Raw genomic sequence first — 25611 nt, 5'->3', positions numbered from 1 at the left:
CAGCCCCACCGACCAGAATTCTGATGTTACCTGTGATCCTATTCATATCTCTCTCAACCCCACCTCCAGCCTCACTGACAATATACCCATGGATCATAAAGAGAGCAGAAGCATTGCAGAGAATCTTTCATAGTTAACTAGGTATGTATACATGTACGCATGCATGTGAGTATACGTATATACGTACACATACATATACACAGGCACTCCGGGGCGAAACAACATTTCAGACCAAATCAGACATTTGCACTTCAAAAGTTACTACGAGCATTTTTCAACTGTCACTACATCTCAACTCACACTAAAAAATTTGTTAATTGGCATTAAGAGATACAAGCAGGAAAAACATGTCACAGATGAAAACAGCAGTGGTCAATGTATATCACTTAGTTAAAAATGTTAGAGATGGGCCTTGTGTTTGCAGAATCCAATGTATTGGGAGCTAGCTGTGTTTCAGAACTAAGAATTTTCTGTACAATAAAAAATTATCATTATGAATGTATCTGTATGACAAAGTACACCCAAGTAGGGTCTGAGGCAGCAACACATTAATATTTCCACAGCTAGGAACAAGGCAATTTATACCAAGCAGGAGAAATGAAGGCTCTAATAAACAGCCTCATGTCAATTCAAAGCTTTCTGTTATCAGAACGTGTTGGATTTGGGCATTGGAGATAAGGGAATAAGGCCCTGTAACTGTGAATGGCCAAATTACTTAGGCCAATTTTAATTCATACAAAACATTTCCTTTGAAAGCTGATATTAAACGTCACACATTATGCCACAATGACCATATTCCATGAGCAAGTGTAACAACCCTTCACTGCCCCCACCCCCCCAATTTGGGTGACAATTACACATACACAGAATACGGCTGGAAGATAAGAAAGCCCTCATATAAGGCCTCTCACTGACCACTGCAGAGGGCACAATGGTCACATACTGAAGAGTGTTACATTATTCATAGCAGAGTCCCCTATATCTTTCATCAGATCTGGTTTCTAAACTCGACACAGATAAGAACAGTAAGTGGAATCACAGACAGATCCAAGAGGCGGGTACACAGAGCAGTCACCAGCAAACGCTGACATTCTGATAACAAAGGAGGAAAACAAAATTATTTTTAAAGAATGTAAGAGCCTGACTGCACAGTCAAAAAGGTTTGGATATCGGTCTCAGCTCTGCGCTTATGAGCTGTGTGATCTCGGGTACTCCTTAACTTTCCTCTGCTTCAGTTTGTTCACTGACACAGCGTTGATGAAAACGCGCCCTGTCTCTTATGGTTCAAGGATTAAATAAAATAATGCATGTGAAGGGATTAGCACAGAGCCTGACAATGGGAAGACACCCAATAAAATTCATACACTAAAAATAAAGCAGAAAATCTCACAAAGCATAGCAGCCTGAATAAATTTACTACCAATTCTTCAGAACTCAGTGTAGGAAGAGCATTATCATAACTTAGTATAGAAAAATATCATCTTGGCTATGCTCTGTGACCTTGAACACGTCATCACGTTCTCTGAGCCTGAGAGCATTACATTAGACCACGCATTCTCAATGGAGGTGAGAAGTGGTTCTTTGGTGGGGCAGGGTTGGGGAGGGAAGTGGAAAAAATCTACCCTTTTTATGTATAAAGCGCAACTATAAAGTACAGAGACAGATACACAGTATACCCATGGCATGAAAATTTTATGGGAGTGGGGATCTAACAAGGCTCTTTGGGGGTTGATAATGTAAAAATGTTGAGAAACCCTGGCTTAAATGCACTCTAAGATTGTGTATAGCTCTTAAAGTTCCTTAATTCTATCTTCACAACAATAACACCAAGATTTTTTTTTTAAAAATGTTTCTTATAAGTCCATATGTTTTGTTTAAGGCAAGGAAAGATTTGTATATTCTAGAAAGGTCTCCAATTAAAACAGTTAAAATTGTAAATATCACTGTGTTTAAAAGAGAAAATCCTTGCAATACATAGAAACCCCAGCTGTCACTCATGAACAGGATCCTGTGAGCTACAGTTTTGTTGTATTTTCCTTGCTTTATAGATAGCAATATACCTAAATCATGTCTAAATTTTAATGTTGATGTATTCCCCCAAAAAATGCAGCAAGAAGATAGAATAAGCACAATGACTTGGAACTAGCATAAAATTGGAACACTGTGCTTGTCTTAGCTCTGATAAATGAAAGATCACCTTGGAACATAATTCATTTTTAATTGCCTCTTCCATCTAATCTAACAACTGCTGTAGGCTGTCTTAAAATATTTACAAAGTAAAAGTAAAAAAAAAAGAAAGAATTGCAGGTGCTAAATAAAGCAGGCTACACATTCCTAAGTGTTATCATCTATAACAAAAACAGTCATACTTCTTACATACGGATTCTTGGAAACACACAGATAAAGTATGCTTAAGGATGATCTTAGTATTAAAGCTGTCTTAATTCAGATATAATTGACATATAGCATCGTATTAGTTTTAAGTGCAGAACATAGTAATTGGATGTAAGTATGCACTGCAAAATGATTAACACAGTTAACATCTATCACCACACATGGTTACACATTATTTTCTCTTGTGATGAGAACTTTTAAGATCTACTTGGTAATACTCAAGTCTTGTTAACTATGGTCAGCATGCTGTGCATTACATCCCTAGGATTTAATCCTATAACAGGAGTTTATACTTCAAGGCCATTTTTAATTCACCCTCTTCCTGCCTTAGTTTTGGGATCCTTAGTATATCCAAGTAAGTTGTTACAACAGAAGAAAACCACGGACTGGGGATGTACTGTATGGTGACTAATATAACAAAATAAATATTATTTTTAAAAAAATAGAAGAAGAAAACAGTTGTACTAAAATGCTAGAAACAGCAGTGTTCTAGCTATCTTCCGCTTTAACTACTTGGAAGTGTTGTATTTGCTACCCTAGTCTTATTTCCTCCAGAATCCTAGGTATATGTAGCACTATGTATAGATCCACACTCATATACTGCCTCGTAACTCTTGTCTTTGAGTTTCCCAAAAATCTAGAATCTACTTTACAGACTCTAACTAAAAATGACATTCTAAAAATGTATAAAACACCTCCATGTCAAACCGTTATTAAATGCTTGGTCATACTTTATTACCAGTAATATGCATCATAAAGTGTTCTAGTGTCATCCATTTTATTCACTGCAAAATAAATGTGTTTTGATACAAATTAGCTTCCAGGTGGTTACATCGGAATATATAAAGATGTGTGTGAGACCATAATTTCATCAGACACAGGGATTCCCAGTACTATGCAAGAAGTAAACATTTTTTCCTGATGATGAATATAAACACGCTATCTTAAAGAGATGCTAACCACTGTTTACAGTTCCTCAGATCCTAGGTGTCAAGTGACAGAGAAATCTCTCTTATAAATACATATGCTATTTTAGACTGTTCCAAATATACTGACTAGACAGAGTAATGCAAGGAAACACAAATTAGTTGAAGTCCTAAATATACATAGTAGATTTCAGAAGCCTGGCATCGGATCCATGTGTGCTCAGCTTCAACTAAGGATGACCTGGCCAAACAGCACACTATTTTAATTATATTTTTTTAAGATTTTATTTATTTATATGACAGAGAGAGAGAGCATAAGTAGGGAGAGCAGCAGGCAGAGGGAGAAACAGACTCCCCAATAAGCTAGGAGCCTGATGTGGGCTCGAACCCAGGACCCTGGGATCATGACCTGAGCCGAAGGCAGATGCTTAACCGACTGAGCCACCCAGGCACCCCACACTATTTTAATTATAATTAGGGATAATATTACCCTAATGCATCTGTAAATACCTAACCAGTCCTTACCCCCAGAGTACTACAGTATGTATTCTAGGTTATGCTGGGAGGCACAGGAAAATCAGAACACATAAAATGATCTTTGACAAGGTTTAGACTCATTCAAGGAAAAACTCCATTGCAAAAATTCAAGTAGATAATGTATAAATATACCTTCTGTACTAAGCATGATAATACTAACCCAGCACAGAACAAAAATTTTTTAAAAGTAGTAATAATAAGGTATACTTCTAGTAGTCACCTATTTGGCATGTTTCCATGAGAAAGCCAAAGCAATCAAATTCTCGCCTCTACATGCATTTACCTGCCAGGCCCTTCATGTTACCTTTGTTTGAGGTTGATCCATGATGTTTTTAAGTACTCGGTGGTTTCTTTCACATTCCTGGTGTCATCGCTACCATAGTCCTCCAGCAGTTTCTGCAGGACGTTATCGAATGCCATTATGATACCATCACCAGGACCCAGTTCTTGAAGCAATATCTAAGGTGTAATTGCAGGTGTCATTATTAGATTCAGTCACTCAGGAACTAGTACTACCTAAATACTGGTTCTCCCCATAGTTTTTAACATGTTTTAGACACAAATATCAAAAGAAAAAAGCAAATTATGGCACAAATTCTTGAACATAGGCTTAAATAAAAGTAATTCTAGAAGTATAAAGCCAAATGCCTAAGAAATGACCAGGTACACAAGCACATGATATTAAAAGATATCTTTTCCTTTGGGAGATATTTTACTTCCTCAAACCATTTATCTTTTTCATTTGTTCTGCTGTATATCTGATCCTTATAGCAACATGCATCATACAGGACTGAATTTACTACAGAGTTCCTCTCTACATGCTGGCAGAAATGAAAAGGGCCAACAATATGGAAGTCTTCTGTGCCCCTGGGTCACTATGTCTGTTGACAAAGTTAACTGCTTGGGTAGATCAAACAGCCAAGCAGGGTTTACTAAGAGTTGCTTAAATATCCAAACTGATGCTGAGCATGTCCATAGGCATTGGTTTTCCACCTCTCAGAGCCCCTGGATCAAACCACTCCCCATGATATCTAAACGACAAATGAATATTCCTATAATGCTTTTTATAGCAACTGGTAAAAAAATCCATCCTAGAGTCTGAGTAGAAAAGAGCCACACTGTTGTTTAGAAATGAATACTCTGAATATCCGATGATTGAAGCATTGATCTCACTTTTAATTGTATTCCTCTTGTTAAGTATCCTGGGGCTTTGCTGATTATTATATTTGAGTCATTTGGGGAAAACAATCAGCAGATGTCATAAACACAGAAAATGACCCACAAAAACAGGACTCCTGGCCACTTGATTTTTAAATTGTAACCATGGAAAGTCTACAAGTGTGAATTATAAAAACATGCTCTCATGTTTTAGATTTTGTCCTCATATACTCTTCACAAATGTACACTTTCATCTTAGGCTCTTCAAAGGGCAAATAAATGTTATGCCAAAATATAACCTTAAACTATAACCTCTAATTCAAAAATATTTTCTGTAATTATAGATAGAATTTAAAGTAGAACTTTAAAAGTACCACTAATGTTCAATATCATCAACTTTATACTCAAACCGATCAAAAAAGGTTACCTACTCTGACGATACAGATAAAATAGTTTGGTTATAAAAGTATTAAACTAATTACCTGATTTGTTCAGTACAGTAGCCTCAAATGAAAGTCTCAGAAAATTTTATTAATAAAAATAACCTTTAGGGTAGACATGGAAGAGAGCAAAAGGAGGGTTCCTGAGATCTGGAAAATATTCTCTTTCTAGATCCTGGTTCATGGTTTTGTTCCATTTGCAAAGAGTCAGTGAGCGGTACATCTCGTATACCAGGCTTTTTTTTTTTTACTTGTACCTCCCAAAATTTTTCAAAAACCTTCCTGGTCAAATTCTTTATATAAATTTCAAGTATATTCTAAGCACTGGTGAAAACATCATGACAAGGGTCCTAAAAATTACAGTTAACAATTGAACAAAAAGTATATCCAACAAACTGATAATGCCAAAAAAAAAAAAAAAACCCTCACACAAATCTAATGAGTCTTACTTGATTATCAGAAATCTGCTTGATAAGTGGATCCCTTCGGGCTTGTTGGAGAATATAGAGTTGAGCCTCATATTTTCTCATAAGTTCCTCGGTTTCCTCCCTGTGGTCATCCCACTGAAGACTGTCAATAATCATATCCTCCAGTTGCTGCTGTCTTAACTCGACACCATGCTGAGTGTTGTCCCACTGGTTCTTGACCTTTTCCACTGGAGAAGGCATATAAAAATAATCCCAGAAAGTAACTATCAGGAAAGGGGAAGAATACCTGATACCAGATTTATCATAAGTAAGGTTATAAATAGAAAAAAAAATGAAAGCAAGTTAGTATATACATTTTAAGGGAATTTAATACATGTCTGACACACTCTACAACTGATACATTTCTGAAACTATTCCTGAAGAAGAAACTTGAATGAAATTCTATTTTAAATGCCCTGAAATATCTCACAATAAAAATATCTGCTACGGATAAACCAAAAATTATAAAGAAAATAATTCCTATCCATTCCTATCCAATGTATATTCACATTCCCTGGTTTGATGAAGGTAGAGTTTAACAGTACTCTATGACAGAACTTTAACACACAGACGCAGTCACTTGTCATCCTCAAAGGAGATACTCTAAGGTTGTCAAGATTTTATAAAGAAATAATCTATTTTAGGATACTTTTCATATTTGTTTTACTGTAGCATGAAACCTGTCTAAAAGAAAGTATTTTTATACATTCAAGAAAAACAGTAAAACCAAATTAGATTCAAGTTCTATATAACCATAGCTCTTTACCATAAAAAAATCCACATTAGCTCTTTTCCTTTCTTTTTCATTGTTCCTTTCTATTTCTCTTTCTTTCTCTCTTCTGTCTGCACTCCTCCCTTTTTCTCCCCTACCTTCTGCCCTCTTCTCATTTTTAACATGGAGCTAAAGAAAGAGAGATCTAAAGAAACTTAAACTTTTGATTAATTATTTCATGAGTAGTTCATGATCTTGAACTGAAGCACTAGTAAAGAAGAGCTCTGAAAAACTTCAACAACCCATTGATAATAAGTAGGTAGGAAATTAAAAGTAGATGTCACACAGACTGGAGAGCAATAGTTAAATACCAGGCCAACAAGAACTGAACTATAAAATAACATTGAAGCTAAGTCATATTAGGACCTATTGGTAAAATTCTTGGGATAACAAAAGGTTACAGCAAGCCATAAGAGTGGCCAATTTAAGATTGTTCAGAAAACTGAATATTATACTTAAAGGCAATAATTTTTAAAAATTGCTCATTGAGATTTTCTGTTTTTTTTTTTAATTTATTTTATTATATTGTGTTAATCACCATACAGTACATCCCCAGATTCCGATGTAAAGTTTGATGCTTCATTAGTTGCGTATAACACCCAGTGCACCATGCAATACGTGCCCTCCCTACTACCCATCACCAGGCTATCCCCTTCCCCCACCCCCTCCCCTCTGAAGTCCTCAGTTTGCCTCTCACAGTCCATAGTCTCTCATGTTTCATTCCCCCCTCTGATTACCCCCCTTTTCTTTATCCCTTTCTTCCCCTACCGATCCTCCTAGTTCTTATGTTCCATAGATGAGAGAAATCATATGATAATTGTCTTTCTCTGCTTGACTTATTTCACTTAGCATTATCTCCTCCAGTGCCGTCCATGTTGCAGCAAATGTTGAGAATTCGTTCTTTCTGATAGCTGAGTAATATTCCATTGTATATATGGACCACAGCTTCTTAATCCAGTCATCTGTTGAAGGGCATCTCGGCTCCTTCCATGATTTGGCTATTGTGGACAATGCAGCTATGAACATTGGGGTGCATATGGCCCTTCTCTTTACTACGTCTGTATCTTTGGGGTAAACACCCAGTAGTGCAATGGCTGGGTCATAGGGTAGTTCAATTTTTAACTTTTTAAGGGACCTCCACACTGTTTTCCAGAGTGGCTGTACCAACTTGCATTCCCACCAACAATGTAGGAGGGATCCCCTTTCTCCACATCCTCTCCAACAATTGTTGTTTCTTGCCTTGTCTATCTTTGCCATTCTAACTGGCGTAAGGTGGTATCTCAGTGTGGTTTTGATTTGAATTTCCCTGATGGCTAATGATTTTGAACATTTTTTCATGTGTCTGTTAGCCATTTGTATGTCTTCATTGGAAAAGTGTCTGTTCATATCTTCTGCCCATTTTATGATTTGTTTATTTGTTTCTCGTGTATTGAGTTTGAGAAGTTCTTTGTAGATCTTGGATACCAGTCCTTTATCTGTGGTGTCCTTTGCAAATATATTCTCCCATTCCGTGGGCTGTCTCTTAGTTTTTTTGACTGTTTCCTTGGCTGTGCAGAAGCTCTTTATCCTGATAAAGTCCCATAAGTTCATTTTATCTTTTATTTCTCTTGCCTTTGGAGATGTGTCGTGAAAAAGGTTGCTCTGGCCGATGTCATAGAAGTTGTTGCCTATGTTCTCCTCTAGAATTTTGATGGATTCCTGTCTCACATTGAGGTCTTTCATCCATTTGGAGTTTATTTTTGTGTATGGTGTGAGAGAGTGGTCAAGTTTCATTCTTTTGCATGTAGCTGTCCAATTTTCCCAGCACCATTTATTGAAGAGACTGTCTTTTTTCCACCGGATGTTTTTTCCTGCTTTATCAAAGATTAGTTGCCCAAAGAGCCGAGGGTCCATTTCTGGGTTCTCTATTCTGTTCCATTGGTCGATGTGTCTGTTTTTGTGCCAGTACCATGCTGTCTTTGTGATCACAGCTTTGTAGTACAGCTCGAAATCCGGCATTGTGATGCCCCCAGCTTTGTTTTTCCTTTTCAACAGTTCCTTGGAGATTCGGGGCCTTTTCTGGTTCCATACAAATTTAAGGACTATTTGTTCCAGTTCTTTGAAAAATGTCCTCGGTATTTTGATCGGGATAGCATTGAAAGTGTAGATTGCTCTGGGTAGTATGGACATTTTAACTATGTTAATTCTTCCAATCCATGAGCATGGAATATTTTTCCATCTTTTTATGTCTTCCTCAATATCTTTCAAAAGTGATCTATAGTTTCTAGCATATAGGTCCTTTACGTCTCTGGTTAAGTTAATTCCAAGGTAACGCATGGTTTTTGGTGTTATTGTAAATGGGATGGATTCCCTAATTTCTCTTTCTTCAGTCTCGTTATTCGTGTATAGAAATGCAACTGATTTCTGGGCATTGATTTTGTATCCTGCCACCTTACTGAATTGTTCTATAACTTCTAATAGTTTGGGAGTGGATTCCTTTGGGTTTTCCATATAGAGTATCATGTCATCTGCAAAGAGAGACAGTTTGACTTCTTCTTTGCCGATTTGGATACCTTTGATCCCTTTTTGTCTTCTGATTGCTGTTGCAAGGACTTCTAGTACTATGTTGAATAATAGTGGCGAGAGTGGGCATCCTTGTCGTGTTCCTGATCTTAAGGGAAAGGCTTCCAGCTTTTCCCCATTGAGAATAATGCTTGCAGTAGGCTTTTCATAGATGGCTTTTATGAGATTGAGAAATGTACCCTCTATTCCTACACTCTGAAGGGTTTTAATCAGGAAAGGATGCTGTATTTTGTCAAATGCTTTTTCTGCATCAATTGAGAGGATCATATGGTTCTTGAGTCTTTTCTTGTTGATATGATGTATCACATTGATTGATTTGCGAGTGTTGAACCATGCTTGCATCCCAGGTATGAATCCCACTTGGTCATGATGGATAATCCTTTTAATGTACTGTTGGATTCTATTAGCAAGGATCTTGTTGAGGATTTTGGCATCCATATTCATTAGAGAAATCGGTCTGTAATTCTCCTTTTTGAGGGGGTCTTTGCCTGGTTTGGGGATCAAGGTAATATTAGCCTCATAGAATGAGTTTGGTAGCTTTCCTTCTGTTTCTATTTTTTGAAATAGCTTTAGGAGAATAGGTATTATTTCTTCTTTGAATGTTTGGTAGAATTCCCCAGGAAAACCGTCTGGGCCTGGAGTTTTATTATTTGGAAGGTTGTTTATCACTGACTCAATTTCTTCATAGTTAATTGGCCTATTTAAGAAATCTATTTCTTCCTGTTTCAGTCTTGGTAGTTTATAGGTTTCCAGGAAGGCCTCCATCTCTTCCAGATTGTTTAGTTTTTTGGCATATAGCTGTTGATAAAAGTTTCTAATAATCCTTGCAATTTCAATGGTGCTGGTCGTGACCTCTCCCTTTTCAGTCATAATTTTAATAATCTCAGTCCTTTCTCTTTGTTTTTGGACAAGTTTTGCCAGTGGTCTATCAATTTTATGGATTCTCTCAAAGAACCAGCTTCTAGTCCTGTTGATCTGCTCTACTGTGGTTCTGGTCTCTAATTCATTGATTTCTGCTCTAATCTTGGTCAACTCCTTCCTTGTCAGTGGGTTAGGCCTGTCCCTCTGTTGCTGTTCCAGTTTCTTGAGGTGAGAATATAGAAACTGCATTTTAGATTTTTCTATTCTTTTGAGTGAGGCTTGGATGGCTATGTATTTCCCCCTTAGGACTGCCTTTGCAGTATCCCATAGGTTTTGGACCGTTGTGTATTCATTCTCGTTGGTCTCCATAAATTGTTTAATTTGTTTTTTGATTTCCTGGTTTATCGAGTCATTCTTGAGCAGGATGGTTCTTAGCCTCCAAGTGTTTGAGTTTCTTCCAGGTTTTTCCTTGTGGTTGAGTTCCAATTTCAGAGCGTTGTGGTCTGAGAATATGCAGGGGATAATTTCAATCTTTTGGTATTGGCTGAGACCTGTTTTGTGTCCCAGAGCATGATCTATTCTTGAGAATGTTCCATGGGCATTTGAATAGAATGAGTATTCTTTGGTTCTGGGGTGTAGTGTTCTATATATATCTATGAGGTCCAACTCGTCGAGTATGGCATTCAAAGCCTTTGATTCTTTGCTTAGTTTTTGCCAGGGTGTTCTGTCTATTTCTGATAGTGGGGTGTTGAGGTCCCCTACTATTACTGTGTTCTTATCTATATGTCTCTTTATTTTGGTTAAGAGTTGGCTTGTGTATCTTGCTGCTCCCCTGTTGGGGGCATATATATTAATAATTGTCATATCCACTTGTTGAATACTTCCTTTAAGAATAATATAGTGCCCTTCTGTATCTCTCTCTATGGCCTCTAGTTTAAAATCCAGTCTATCTGATATGAGAATTGCTACTCCAGCTTTCTTTTGAGGTCCATTTGCGTGGAAGATGGTACTCCATCCCCTTACTCTAAGTCTGAATGCATCTTTGGGTTCAAAATGAGTCTCTTGTAGACAGCAAATGGATGGGTCATGTCTTTTTATCCAATCTGCAACCCTGTGGCGTTTTATGGGAGAGTTTAAGCCATTTAGATTGATAGAGATTATTGACAGATATGATTTTAATGATGCCATTTCTCTTTAAAGTCTTTGTATCGGTTGTGACTTGCTGCTCTGTATCACTCTTGGGGCCTTTTTACCTTTATAGAGCCCCCCTTAATATCTCCTGTAGGGCTGGTTTCGTGGTTACGAAATTGGTTAATGATTGGCGATTTTGGAACGTCTTTATTTCTCCATCAATTCTGAATGACAGCTTTGCTGGATAAAGGATCCTTGGCTGCATGTTTTTCTCTGAAAGAGCTTTAAAAATGCCCCCCCAAGCCTTTCTCTCATTCCAGGTCTCTGTAGACAGGTCTGACGTAATCCTGATACCTTTGCCTTGGTACGTGAGAAATTTCTTTGCCCTGGCCGCTTTCAATACTGTATCCTTGGATCTAATATTTGCGAATTGCACTATGACATGCCGTGGCGTAGGTTTGTCCTGGTTGAGCTTGGATGGGGTCCTCTCTGCCTCTTGGACACGAATGCTTGTTTCCCTTGCTAGATTAGGGAAGTTTTCAGCTACAATTTGTTCAAATATCTCTTCTAGACCTCTGTTTTTCTCCACCCCTTCAGGGATGCCGATGATTCTGACATTGGATCGTTTCATAGAGTCAGTAATCTCCCGTAATCTACATTCGTGGGCGTGGATTTTTTTAAGACCAGCTTCTATTTTCGTTTTTTCTTCTACTAACCCATCCTCCAATTCGCTAACGCGTTCCTCTGCCTCGGTGACCCTGGCCGTCAGAGCCTCTAGTTTTGACTGCATTTGGCTCATAGAATTTTTAATTTCTGTCAGATTCGCTCTCATTTCTGCCCTTAGGGATTCTATATTCTCAGCAACGCTTTCTCTGATGCTTTTTTCAAGTTTACTCATCATCTTGACCATTGTTGCTCTGAATTCCATTTCTGATAATTGGGATACATCCATATGTATTAATTCTGTGGCCGAGGCCAATTCTGTGGCAGAGGCCACAGACTCATTATCTTTTCTTTGCTGGGGGGGACTTCTCCTTCTCGTCATTCTGATGAAGAGAGATTGCAGGGTTGTCCAGAGCCCAAGTGTTGACTGGGACCCAGGCCGTGCGCCCTTGTTTTATAGAGATCTTAGGGATGTGGGCTTCTTCCTTAAAGAGTTTATTTATTTATTTGAGAGAGAGAGAGACAGTCAGCAAGAAAGGGAACCCAAGCAGAGGAGTGGGAGAGGAAGAAGCAGGTTCCCGGTGGAGAAGCCCGATGAAGGACTCCTTACGGAGCGTTGTGATCACACCCTAATCCGAAGACAGGTGCTTGGTGACTGCGCCACTCAGGCGCTCCGGGTTGTGGGCTTCTTGATTTTTCAGCCTGCCTTCTGGGGGAGGGGCCTGCCTGCAGGTACTCAGAAAACCCTGTTTGGGTAGAGTCTCTGTGTCCCTTGCGAGGGGGGATGGGGATGGGCACCCTGTGAGCCGGTATTTCCGGGCTTTTGTTCTCTGGCGGCTTTCCCTGGCGGTTTGCTATGCCTCTTCTGAGAGAGCAGCAGCGGCTGAAATTCAGCCTCTGTCTCAGAACAGAGGGATCGCGGATCGTTCTCCACTGATGTTCTGGCCACTTTAACTCTGTTTCTGTTGGTGCTGCTCAACCCTGCAGCATCCCGGGCTGTGCGCCCCACACCCGGCGTCCCAGCCCTCACTTCCAGGGCCGGCACGTCTCTGTCCTTTGTGTTTCCAACCCCGCCCGCCGCCAGCCGCCCCGCGCGGGCTCCCGGAGCTCCCCGTCTCAGTCTGGTGTCTCACGGGTGCTGACCGCGAGTCCGCCTGCTCCCCCGTGCAGGTGGCCCTCCAGCCGCCAGCCGCCCCGCGGACGCTCCCGGAGCTCCCGGTCTCAGCCTCGATCCAGTGAGCACACCGGAGCTCCGGAGCTCCGTGAGATGCTTGGTGGTGCACGCTCCCGGCTCACGGACTCAGTCTGCCGTTTCCAGAGTGCGGGTCCGCGGTCCGCCCGCTCCCCGGTGCAGGTGGCCCGCCAGCCGCCCTGCGCGCGCGCTCCTGGAGCTCGCGTTCTAAGTCTGTTGTCTCGCGGGTGCCGTCCGCGAGTCCGCCTGCTCCCCCGTGCAGGTGGCCCGCCAACCGCCAGCCGTCCCGCGTACGCTCCCGGAGCTCCCTTCTCAGCCTGCTGTCTCAAGCGTGCGGGTCCGCGGTCTGTCCGCTCCCCCTTGCAGGTGGCTACCGCTTCCCGGCGCCCTGACACGGCGGCTCCCTCCCCCTTCTGTTTAGCTTCCGATATCTGTGCGCGGTTTCACGGCTCCCCGCTTCGTACCTCGGTACTCAGCGCTGGAGATGTTCATTTGTAGAGATCCAGATGTATCTTCCTGCGTCTCAGGCTGATTCCCTGGATATTCCTGCTGATCTGGTACCTATCCAGCTCAACTCAGGGGACCGGCTGAAAAAGGTGTCCCCTACTCCTCCGCCATCTTAACCTCCCCCCCGAGATTTTCTGTTTTAAGCTATCTTGTTTAACAGTTTAAACAGATTGCCTAAGTTTTTCACTTAAAGAGAGAATGAATTTATCATAATGTTCTACTTCTCAGTTAAAAAGTTAAAGTACTTATGACCAATGCTATTACTAATAGAATCCTTTAATACTGAACAAATAAAATGAAAGACATCAAGTGAGAGCACATATCACAGGTTTATCATTAAAAATAAGCAAACTGTTCTATTCTTTGTGAATAGTGCTAAAAGCAGGTTATTATAGGCAGTACACTCCTGCTGAGAATATTTTTTCATATGATGAATAATGACAAAGATTATTCAGCCTCTATGCAAACAAAAAAAAAAGAAAACAAAGAGAGGGAGTTAAATTGGAAAGGGAAGATATTCAGGAGAAGAAAGAAAAGTCTTGTCAAAAACCTTAAGAAAAACTTTGTACAAACAGAAGTGATTAAAAAAAATAATAACAAGATAGTAGTAAAAGCAAAATGGAGACGACTTTTTAATAGTTTGGTGTTGCTAAGGCAGAGAAGCTCTTCTGCCATGTGATGGGAAACGGAACCACTCCAGAGTTCCATAACTGGCACAAGCAACCCATCAATTAAAAAAAGAAAAAGGGGTGGGGCACCTGGGTGGTGCAGTAGGTTGAGGATCCGACTCTTGGTTTGTTTCCACTCAGGTCACGATCTTGGGGTCGTGGGATCGAGCCCCCGTCAGACGCCATGTTCAGTGCTCAGCTGGAAATCTGCTGGAGATTCTCTCTCCCTCTCCTTGTCCCTCTCCCTCTGCCCCTCTCCCCTCTCATGCTCTCTCTCAAGTAAATTAATAAATCTTATTTTTAAAAAGAGGGAGAAAGAAGGAAAATGGCTTATGTAGTAAAAATAAACCAACATTGTAAGACACAAAGTTCTCTAACTCATCTCTTCCAATAACGTTGCTGCTGCCACGTTTGTTTTAAAATCGAGACATCCTTTTATAGGAGGAAGGGTTGACTTTCTTCCCTTCAGAAATATTAGACCAGGTAATAAAATACCTTTCAGTTTATAGTCTGCCACAAATATTTATTAAGTACTTATTTTGTATTGGACACTGTGGGAGGTCCCAGGGCCAGAAAGGCGAATATTTACCATCTATGGGAGAGAAAATTAAACTAATTGTGAGATCTACAATGACATTTTGGGGGGAAAGCCACAGCAGGAACTAAAGATAGAAAATACAGTTCACCAGGGACTAGTAGAGGGTGGGAAAGACTTCACAAAGGGGGTGGCATTTTAGCTCCTGAGTAGAATTTCACCGGGGGAGGAAAGGCCAAGAGGGAAAAAATAATGCAAATTAGGAACCGCCAGGACATTTTAAAGAATTTCTACAATATAGAATGGCTACAGATGGGTGAAGGGTTGTATGAGAGAGGGGATGATGAAAGCAGGCTGTGACCATCCCTCCACGACATTTTTGAGAATTTAGACTTTGTTTTATACACCATACAGATCTAACAGATACTTTTAAGTCAGAAAGTAAAACGAAACAGGGATCTTTGTTGTGGTTGCTGTGTGCATTTATTTTTTGTCTTGTTTTTATTTTGCTTTTAGCTAAATTATTCCCAAATTAGTACCAGGCCCATAGGTACAAGCACATTGCTCAATAAATTCTTTTTAGAATGAATTTGGAGAAGAGAAGTTAAAAGACATAACAAGATCTGGTTTTCTTAATTAATTATAATGGAAGCATGGGTTTGCATTCCAATTGTTTTCTCTAACTTTTGTTTTTTGATTCCATTAAGAGAAATCCTAACTTGGAGCACCTGGATGGCTTAGTCAGTTAAGTGTCCCACTCTTGGTTTTGGCTCAGGTCATGATCTCAAGGTCACAGGATCAAGGTTGGTCTCTGAACTCAGCTCAGAGTCTGCTTGGGATTCTCTCCCTTCCTTTCCCTCTGCCCCTTCCCCCACTCACGTGCACAGGCTCTGTCTCCCCTAAACCAATCAATCAATCAATCTTTTTTAAAAATTTAAAAATAAAAGAAATCCTAACCTAAAAGAAAAAAATCTAATGTACCAGTAACTACTTAAAAGTAATAATGTAAACACTTTAAGGAATTCATGGAATAGTAACAAGGTTCACAAAAAATAAAAATCAAAGGAAAACTATAGTTATTAATAAAGTATCAAATATCAAATAATATTAATTTCTGGTTGAATAATCTGTGAAAATGTGTGTGTGTTACCATTTTCAGAGAAAGAGGATGATTTATATATTTTTTTAAAACATACATTTTTCTGTGATTGCTGTTCTCACATCTGAACTGGAAGCTTTATTTTTCAAATTCTGTGCCAATGTAAAAACATAATCAAGCTGAGGATGACGTTGTTCTAAGTCAGCCTTTGTGATCTGTTAAGAAAAAATGATTATTAAGATAGGTTAATAAGCCTTACCCTAAGAGTACTACTAACAAAAGCAAAACCAGTGTGCTGACACCAAAATTGTTGTTTTCCTCTTATACAGGAGAGTGAGGCATCAGCTATATAGCAGAAAAGAACAAGGTTTGAATTCAAAGGTCCTGGGTTCAAATCTCAGCTCTGCCACTTATCATGTGGGTCACCTGACAAGGCACTTCAGTCTCCCCTGTGTTTTTGTCTTCATGAAAAGAAATAATAGAAAACTTACAGCTCGGCCATATCAAGTCTGAGGAGATTCGATGAAGAAAATCCCTATGAGAAAATGGTCTAAAAACCTTAGAGTGACTTCTGATAACACCTTGTGTGTCTGCCCTACATGAGATATAAACACAAACTAATGTCACCTACAGGGATGGGGGTAAGGCATTCAAAAGATGCTATTGGAATAACATATAATAATTAAGTAATTATTTAACAAATTAAATAATCTCAGACATGAAAAACACTGCTCTAAAGAGTTCATCTCAGTACTAATAAATAGGGGCAAAAAGTTTAAAAAATCAGGAATACAGTGTGTTTTAAGCATAGAACTAACAAACAGTTGTAACGATTAGAAAACACAATTTCCAATAAGTACGTACAAACAGGATGGCAAAGATTCTCTCCCAGCTCTTCCTCTTTATAAATTCACTAATTTTGCAGATTTCAATTAGCCCTAAAGTGTCAAATATTATTTCTAAATGGATTATTCACAACTTCTAATCCTGAATCCCAGAGAGACATTTCAATGAAGGCTGATTATTTCCTTCTAAATGGCCCAAGAACCTCTCAACACATCTGAAACTAAATCACTCAAACCCTCATCCACAGCCCATTTCTTCTATTCCTTATTTCCACTAATTGCAATAGCATCATGTTAGCCACTCAGAAAGGGCTCCTTTGCTTGCTTTAAGCATCTCTTGCCTCCAATTTATCTTAAGCAACTAAAAAGCAACCCAGCCTTCTCATCAACGCAGAGCACTGCTACCATCAGTCCACAGCCACCATGAAAAAAGGAAAAGAAAAGGGGGAAAAGATGCTTGCCAACTGCTTACAGACTGAAAGCCCAATGGGCCTACGCTTAAAACACAGTCAACGAGCTCCTTCCCAAAGTGAACTTGAACCTGTCTTTGCTATCTTACTTCCCACTACACGTCTTTATTGCACAAATGTTCACCCAACATCCTTCATGCTCCCCTGCCTCATGTCTTTATTCACTCTGTTCCCTATGTCAGGAATGCCATTTACTTTATCTCCAGAGGTCAAAATCCCACAGAGTCTGCCTTCATCACTGTGAACTAAGCTCCTTCCTCACCCTGGCTCCCCGAACAGGGGGCTTGGACCTCTCCCACGGCTTCTCTAAGATTCTGTTTTGCTGCAGCAACTTGTTTACCTACGTGAATTCAGTGCTTCCACCACACTTTGGGCATATTTGTAATCTGGGGATAAAATTAATACCTACTTCAAAAGACTGTTAAAAAAAAGTGAATGAGATATAACATGTAAAATACTTAGAAAACTACCCAGCACGCACTAAGCACCCAATAAAAGCTAGCAGTAGCTACTGTTATTATTTTATGGTATATTCCCAATTTCTATCTGGTATGTTCTCTTCAGTATCCCTTTGCAACACATAGCCTAGAACCCAGTACACAATGAACGCTGAACATTTAGTGTAGGTGGTCTATGTATAGTGACAAAATTCTAATCAGGAGATTCTCACTTCTAAAGTCAGCAGTTAAATAAGCTCATTATGAAATAGTTGAAAAGGTGCGTTAAATCTCACACGAATTTACTTTTGTATTGATGTGCCTCACTGGATGGTATCAGTTTTAGAGTGTAAAATACACTGAGTCTCTAACTTCACGTTGGTAAACCTCATCTCACAAACACACTGGAAAGGCTTTACTCTTGGGAGCCAGCCAAACATAGCATGGCGGTTTGACAGAGAGTTCTTTCAAAGCTCATTCTCCCAGAGTTTAGGACAAACAAGGGAGATCCAAACAGATCTTGTCTGTTTCTGTGTTGTGGTACTTCCCTGACAAGTCTTTACACAATGTACTTACTTTCATTCGGGAAACTGTCTTATTGATCTCTTCTATATCCCCAACAGTGACAATGTTGGACCTCAACATCTGGTCGATCAGGACCAGCCAGTCAGCTAGCTCTGTGATCGTTTTGTCCAGATCAGCAGGAACTGAAATTTCCGAAGTACGAGGAGACAGAACAGGAATGTCTGACGCAGAGGATACTAGCACCACCTTTTGGACACCAGGATGAGCTGAAATTTAAAAACAGGGCAAAGTATGAATACAGCAACAGATGTTCTGATTGTTGTGGCCTAGTGGTGATGTGTGTGTGTATATATATTTACATAAAATTTAGTTTAACTAAAAAAGAAAAAATTGTAGGAAGTTTTTATTTTTTTCATACTAAAATGACAATAGCATTTCCTGTCCTATCTGCATGTCTGATGTAGCCATAAAGCCAATTAAATCGTCCCACAACATTGTGGGGCCACAAAAACTCAGACGTCACTGACACCAAAAGAGAAAATAAAAAATAAATCAACCATAGGAAAATTAGGACCGTGATTTTATTTTGTCAAGATGTTTGCCTTAAAGTCAATTAATTCTAATTTTCTATTCTTTCCCAATTAACTTTATAATAGGAGCATGAGATACTCTTAGTAAAATTGAAAGAGGGCTTCAACTACTTCCATTTGACCTCAAACTTTCTGATTAAGTTCTTCTTTCAAGTGTATCTCTGAACTCAGGCAAAAGACCCTGAGGGCAAAGCATCCCCTGATGGGAGTGAAGCCACGCTACCCCGTCAAGCAATGAGCACTGTCCAGAGTCAGCAAGTCCCCCTGTGCTTGACTCCGGTACGATGACTGACTTGACCTGCACTGCCCACCTGCAGGTACACACCGACCTTTGTCCCACATTTTCCTTACATAAACCTGGAAGGATTTTTCGGCACTTTGGGGATAGTCTTTGAGACACCAGTCGGCTGTCTTCCCGATGCTGGCCTCACTGAAATAAATCCCTTTCTTCTTTCACTACCACTGGTTTCTCTGCCTTTGGATTTTTTTTTTTTTTAAATTTTATTTTATTATATTGTGTTAATCACCATACAGTATCTGCCTTTGGATTTTGCCAGCGGCCAGTGGCCGAACCCAGTCTCTTTGGGACCCTAGGTGCCAGGGGCTCCTGCACCTCTGCGCCCCAGCTACAAAACCACTGTGAATACTTCTGTTATAATCTACGTATATATTCACTAAGTTTTAGTTAATTCTTATCCTGCAGCTGGCTAATACTTAAATTGCTCCTGAAATTTTACTTAAAAAGGAATGTGCAAGGACTACCTTCTTATGTATCATATTTTGCACATTTTTGATTACCACCTTAGTATAAATCTCCCAAAGTAGAATTCCTCGATCAGAAAATCAAGAAGTTTAATGTATCTCATACTTACTGACAAACTGTTTTCCTTAAAAGTTGGAAATCTGGACTTCCAGCAGCAATGTATGAAACTGAGGAAATTCCTACATCCACACCAACAATATTCTATTTCAGTGGATAGACACATCCTTCACCACTGTCTTCATTTATTGCTTTTTTGATTGTCAATGAACACAAATTTTTTTATGTTTATTAACCAAATATGGTATAATTTACAACTGTGTTCTTTATCTTCTTATTAGTTGGAATGAACTCTTTTTACAGGAGAGATGAACCTTTGCCATATTGTAGAAAACAATGTTTCTACTTTGGGATTTAATTTTTGTTTCTTTTTAACATACAGATGTTAACAAACCTGTAGTGATCAAACCCATAAATTTGTCTTGGGGGATTGTCTTCCTAGAACTTTTAAAGTTAGACTCTTGTCTTTTCCAAACATTTGATAAATATTTTTTTTTCTATTTTTTGTTTGTCTATTTTTGTCTTGTTTTAAGAATGGGAGGTGGTTGGTTTTTTTCTTTAGTTTTGATATAAGAGAGAGTTGAATGAATCATTAGATCCATCTGGAATTCACTTTAGCATACGATATATTAAGTGAGGCTCAAATAATTTTCTAGAAAATATAGTCAATCTATAAATTAAGCACAATTCTAATAAAAATCCCAGCAAGTCTGTGCATAACTTGACAAAATCATATATTCAAAATCTGATTTTCAAATCAAGATAGAAAAGGGCCGCAAACAGTCAAAACCGAGGGTTATGCCCTATCTGATATTTAGTTGTATCACTTAGCTAATAATGAATGATTAACTCAGTGTTTTATGGACCCAGACATGCAGAGACCACTGGAAGAGAAGAGCCACAGAGCAGAGGTGGCAGAGAAACCTGACCTTGGCACAGACTGCATTAAAGATCAATGAGGAGGAATTTACCGGCCAATAAATGATACTGGCAAGAGTGGACACCCACGGCTGGAGCGGGGAGATGATGAGACAGAATTTGACCTCACACGGACCCTGGGAAAATTAATTCTTGGTGGATTAAGGACCTGAATATGAAAACCAAAATTGTACAGCTGTTCGTTGAAAATATAAAAAAAAGAATCTTTATGACTTCAGAGTACTAAAAATGTTCTAAAAACACGCCAAAAGGGGAAGCTATTAATAGACCATTAATGTTTAAGAATTCTGAAAATAGCACCATTAATAAAGATGTTAGAAGCCATAGACTAAGGGAGAAGGTATTTGCAATGCACACTCTAAAGAAGGAATGTGTAACCAAAATAATTTTGTAAGCTCCAAAAATATCAACAGACAATCCACGAAAGAGGAAGAAGAAAGAAATAAACATGAAAAAAAGACTCAGTCACACAGGCATCTGGGGAAATGCAAATTGAAATAAAATGCCCTATCTCTCTCTATAGGTCACAGGTTCACAAAATAGCCTCTAGGGAGCTCTGGGTACCCAGAAACCCTTCCAAGGGCTGCGGATACCCAAATTATGATTATCATAATAAGTGATTTGCCTTTTCACACTCATTCTTTCCCAAGTGTAGAGTCTTTTTCTAATCTTTTTTTTATTATTTAAATTCAATTAATTAACATATAGTGTTTATTAGTTTCAGAGGCAGAGTTCGGTGATTCATCAGTATCATATAATACCCACTGCTCATTACATCACATGCCCTCCTTAAAGTCCATCACCCGGTTACCCTATCCCCCCACCCACTTTCCCTCCAGCAACTCTGTTTGTTTCCAATGATTAAGAGTCTCTTATAGTTTGTCTCCCTCTCTGATTTCATCTTGTTTTATTTTTCCCTCCCTTCCCCTATGATCCTCTATTTTGTTTCTTAAATTCCACATATGAGTGAGATCATATGATAATTGTCTTTCTCTGATTGGCTTATTTTGCTTAGTATAATACCCTCTAGTTCCATCCACATCATTGCAAATGGCAAGATTTTTTTTTTTTTTGATGGCTGAGTAGTAGTATTTCACTTTATATGTATACCACATCTTCTTTACCCATTCATCTGTTGATGGACATCTGGGCTCTTTCCATAGTTTGGCTATTGTGGACACTGCTGCTATAAACATTGGGATGTAGGTGCCGCTTTGGATCACTCCATTTGTATCTTTGGAGTAGTGCAATTGATGGGTCATAAGGCAGCTCTATTTTCAACTTTTTGAGGAACCTCCATACTGTTTTCCAGAGCAGCTGCACCAGCTGGCATTCCCACCAACAGTATAAGAAGGTTCCCCTTCCTCCGTATCCTCACCAACATCTGTTGTTTCCTGACTTGTTAATTTTAGCCATTCTGACCGGTGTGAGGTGGTATCTCATTGTGGTTTTGAGCAGTTGTTTACTCAAGGCTACATGACATGTGATATCATAACAGACCAAATGCAGACGTGGATATGAGAATCCAGGTGTCCTCTAATTTGCTAGATACTAAAAGATCTTCAAAAATGTAAAGCAATGACACTTTTCTAATTAAATTTGTTTTTGTCTTAGAAACACTAGTTTCTAACATTTATAAAAATATATTATTTATACTAACATATAATAATAATTGGATTCATTAGTGCTATTTTTTAAACGATTTTATTTATTTATTTGACAGAGAGAGCAAAAGAGCACAAGCAGCGGGAGCTCATGCAGAGCAGAGAGAGAGGGAGAAGGAGACTTCCTCACGAGCAGTGAGCCTGACACAGGGCTCGATCCCAGGACCCCGGGATCATGACCTGAGCTGAAGGCAGATGCTTAACCGACTAAGCCACCCAGGTACCCCTCATTATTGCTATTTTAAACAAATTAATAAATAATTCTTCAAATTTCTGTTTTATTATATTTATAAACATAACTCACACAATGAAAGCTCTTTGAGGGGCTTCAATAACTTTTTTAAAGTGTAAAGGGGTCCTGAGAACACAATGTTGAAGTGCTGATAACATGGAGAATAACGAGAGCCCTCACAGGGCTGGTGGAAGCATGAACTGAAATAGAAGTTCCCCCCATTTTGTGACCCAACAACTCCACCACTAGATACCCTAGGGAACACCTCACATACCATTCTGCCCCATCCTCACTGTCACTTTCTTTGTTTCAAAAAAGTCAAAACAACCGAAATATTCATTCATTGTTTCAAATCATCAAATACCTAGTTGGGGCGTACTGTGTACGAGCACTGTTCTAGATGCTTCAGGTATGGGAGTGGGCAAGACCAAGGCCCGCTCTCATGGAACCTGCATTCTGGTGGGGTAGATGGGCAGAGGACATGAGGTAAAACCAATACAAGAAGATGGAGAGAGGCAGGATGTGTTTGAGATATAATGGGCAGGGTCAGGAAAGGCGTAGCTGAGGTGACAGTTGAGGAGAGAACTGGTTGAAGGGAGTGTGGGAAACATGCAGATATCTGAAAGAAGGACATGCGAAGAAGAAGGAAAGAAGAAACAGCAAGCACAGAGGCCATAAATGGAAGTGTTCTCAGCATGTTAGAAATAGCAAGTAGACCAGTGTGTCTGAAGTAGAATAAACAAAGGGAAAAGTGATAAGAAACGAGATTAGAGGGACAGACAGCAGGCAGATCACGCACCGTCGTCTGGACCACAGTGAGACTTCAGCGCTCAGTATGGATGATGAAAGAGACAAGATTGTGGTGAGCCAGAAGGGACACAATAAAACATATGTTTATAAAGCGTGACTTAGCTGCTATCAGAATAGATTATGGAAGAGTGGAAAGGCAAGAACAGAATCAGGACAGTGAGAAAGGAGACTATTCCAGTAACACAGATGAAAGATGAGGGTGTTCAAGTCCATGGAAGTAGCTGGGATGAGACACGGGACTGACAACTTGCTGATCCATTTGACGGGAAATCCAGGGAAGAGTCAAGGGTGACTTCAAGTGTCCTGGCCTAAGAACTGGCTGAACCCTCCACAGTTAAAAAGTGGCTAAATCCACGGGACTGGTGAGCGCACCAGCAAAGCCAGTTCCGAGGACTGCCATGGATCTGTGCGTGGTGCCCTACACATCAGTGAAAATGCACAGACCAGAGCTGCGTGCATCAAAATGGATGCCAGCGAGAATGGCCCAGTAGAGAGGAGAGAAAGAGGGGAAGCAAAAAGCCAAGAGAAGATGGGATCCAAAGCACAAGGGGAGGAGATGATCTTAGAGAGAGATGACTCTTCCATGGGATAGGAAGAGAGCATGCACAGTTTGTGAGGACAGATGTAGTAGGTAAACCTACTTATAGGGATTCTCCGATGGGAAAAAGGAAGATCTCATTGACAAAAGGTATTTTGTCTTTTAAAATGAGAAGAGATCATTAGTTGAGAGATGGGTAGCCAGGGGCACTCAGAGCAAAGTACAGTAGGATTGCCTATCAGTGCTGAGCACCTGTTTGACAAGGGTCAGCAAGAAGTTGGCCTGGATAAACCTCAAAAACACGAGGCCAAGTGAAAGAAACACTGGACGAGAAATACCCCAGAACAGGTGATCCGCGGAGAGAGAGCACAGACCGGTGGTTGCCACGCGTGGGGGTGGAGCAGAATGGGAAGACACTGCTAAGCGAGCAGGAGGTTTTATTTGGAGTGATGGAAATACTGTGGACCTAGATGGAGGGGGACTTGCACAATTCTGCAAATGCGCTAAATGCCACTGGACGGTTCACTTTAAAATGGTTAATTTTTTTTTGACATAATAAAAAGAAAAAGAAATTGAATTAGAACTCTGTGTAGGAGGAGAGGGACACACTGAAATAAGTTGCAGGTCCATACCTGTGCCAGGGACGAGTATCTTACTGAGAATGAACTACCCACCTACTGGAAGGCGTAGTGCCACTTTACTTCTAAATGTGTATTAAAATTTTGTGTATTAAAATGTTCTCTGTTCCTTTGTCATAATGATGTTTCAAAAGGTAAAATAACCTATTGCTCTTTCATAAAATGCATCAAGTCTGTTCCCTGTAGGTATAGAGTTGAGCTTGTGTTCCCAAGGCAGCAGTACCCAAATGTTCATTCAAGTGTTTTGAATATAATCAACAGACCAATCAGGCCCCAGGTATTTTGGGGGCAAGGTACTGGGAAATACAAGTAAAACAGATTACAAACTTGGCTCTCACCAAGATTGCCATCTCAAAAAAGTTTAAAAAAAAATCTGTCACTCATTACTTTTTCAGAATCCTAAAGAGAAACAGGAGGAGGAGGAGGGAGAAACAAGGAAAAGGTGGAAGGGGAGGGAAGAGGAGGGGAGGAGGGCGGGTGAAGGAAGGGGAGGAGTGAAGCAGAGTTGAGGAATAAGAAGGAAAGGAAGGAGGGAAGAGAGGGTGGAGGAACAGGAGAGGGGAGAGGAAGAGGAGGAAGGGGAGAATCAGCAGCAGCACCACAGCCAGCACAGAGGAAGGGGAAAGTTAGGGTTCATCATACTTGGGGGTTCACCTGGTGACTCAACAGAGGAAGAGCAGGGCAAGGAGGTTTCGAGAGCCTGCGAGGCAGCGATGAGCAGTGACCACAGTGGCTACTGGGTAGTAGCCTCCCCTCTACTCCAGACAAGGAGAGAGAAGGAAATGAAAGAGTGAGAAAACTCTTCTTTCTCCAAATCTTAGTGATCAGCATTTGTCAATAAAGACCTTCCCTGGGACAGAGAACTCTTCTTAATCCCCATCTCCTACCTGATTCCAAGGACATCCGTCCAAACATTTTGTTTGCAGTCGTGATCCGCGTCTAATTAACACAACCCCAGAACACGCTAACGTAGCAGGTTATAGCTGATGTCCTGAAAAACTGCCTGTCCCCAGAAGACCAGTTCTCTATTCCCCCACTTTGCATCCCCCTTGCCTTCAGCAGCCTCTGTGCAGGAGGCCCAGATCCCTCTCCAGGCCCAGGAAAGGTGAGAAGTCTCAGCTACCATGAGAAGGAACACCTTGCACACACTGGGCAGTGAAATGTGTCTTGTGTTAAAAAAAAAAAAAAAAA

The 25611-nt window shown here is 40.0% G+C and overlaps 1 protein-coding gene across 5 annotated transcripts in view; it reads right to left on the bottom strand.

Moving 5' to 3' along the window:
• Positions 1 to 25611, bottom strand: part of UTRN (utrophin) — a 426951-nt gene that overhangs the window by 169273 nt on the left and 232067 nt on the right. For all 5 annotated transcript variants that reach the window (XM_034669248.1, XM_034669249.1, XM_034669251.1 and 2 more), the window contains 4 exons: positions 18241 to 18455; positions 16010 to 16127; positions 5905 to 6110; positions 4162 to 4316 (listed from right to left, as the gene is read on the bottom strand). In XM_034669248.1, coding sequence (XP_034525139.1) covers positions 4162 to 4316; positions 5905 to 6110; positions 16010 to 16127; positions 18241 to 18455 — 694 coding nt within the window. The remainder of the gene's footprint in view (positions 1 to 4161; positions 4317 to 5904; positions 6111 to 16009; positions 16128 to 18240; positions 18456 to 25611) is intronic.

This window comes from Ailuropoda melanoleuca, chromosome 10 (genome assembly GCF_002007445.2).
Source record: "Ailuropoda melanoleuca isolate Jingjing chromosome 10, ASM200744v2, whole genome shotgun sequence".
NCBI lineage: Eukaryota > Metazoa > Chordata > Mammalia > Carnivora > Ursidae > Ailuropoda > Ailuropoda melanoleuca.
The sequence above is the reverse complement of the archived record's forward strand: the minus strand, read 5'-3'. Positions and strand labels throughout refer to the sequence as shown.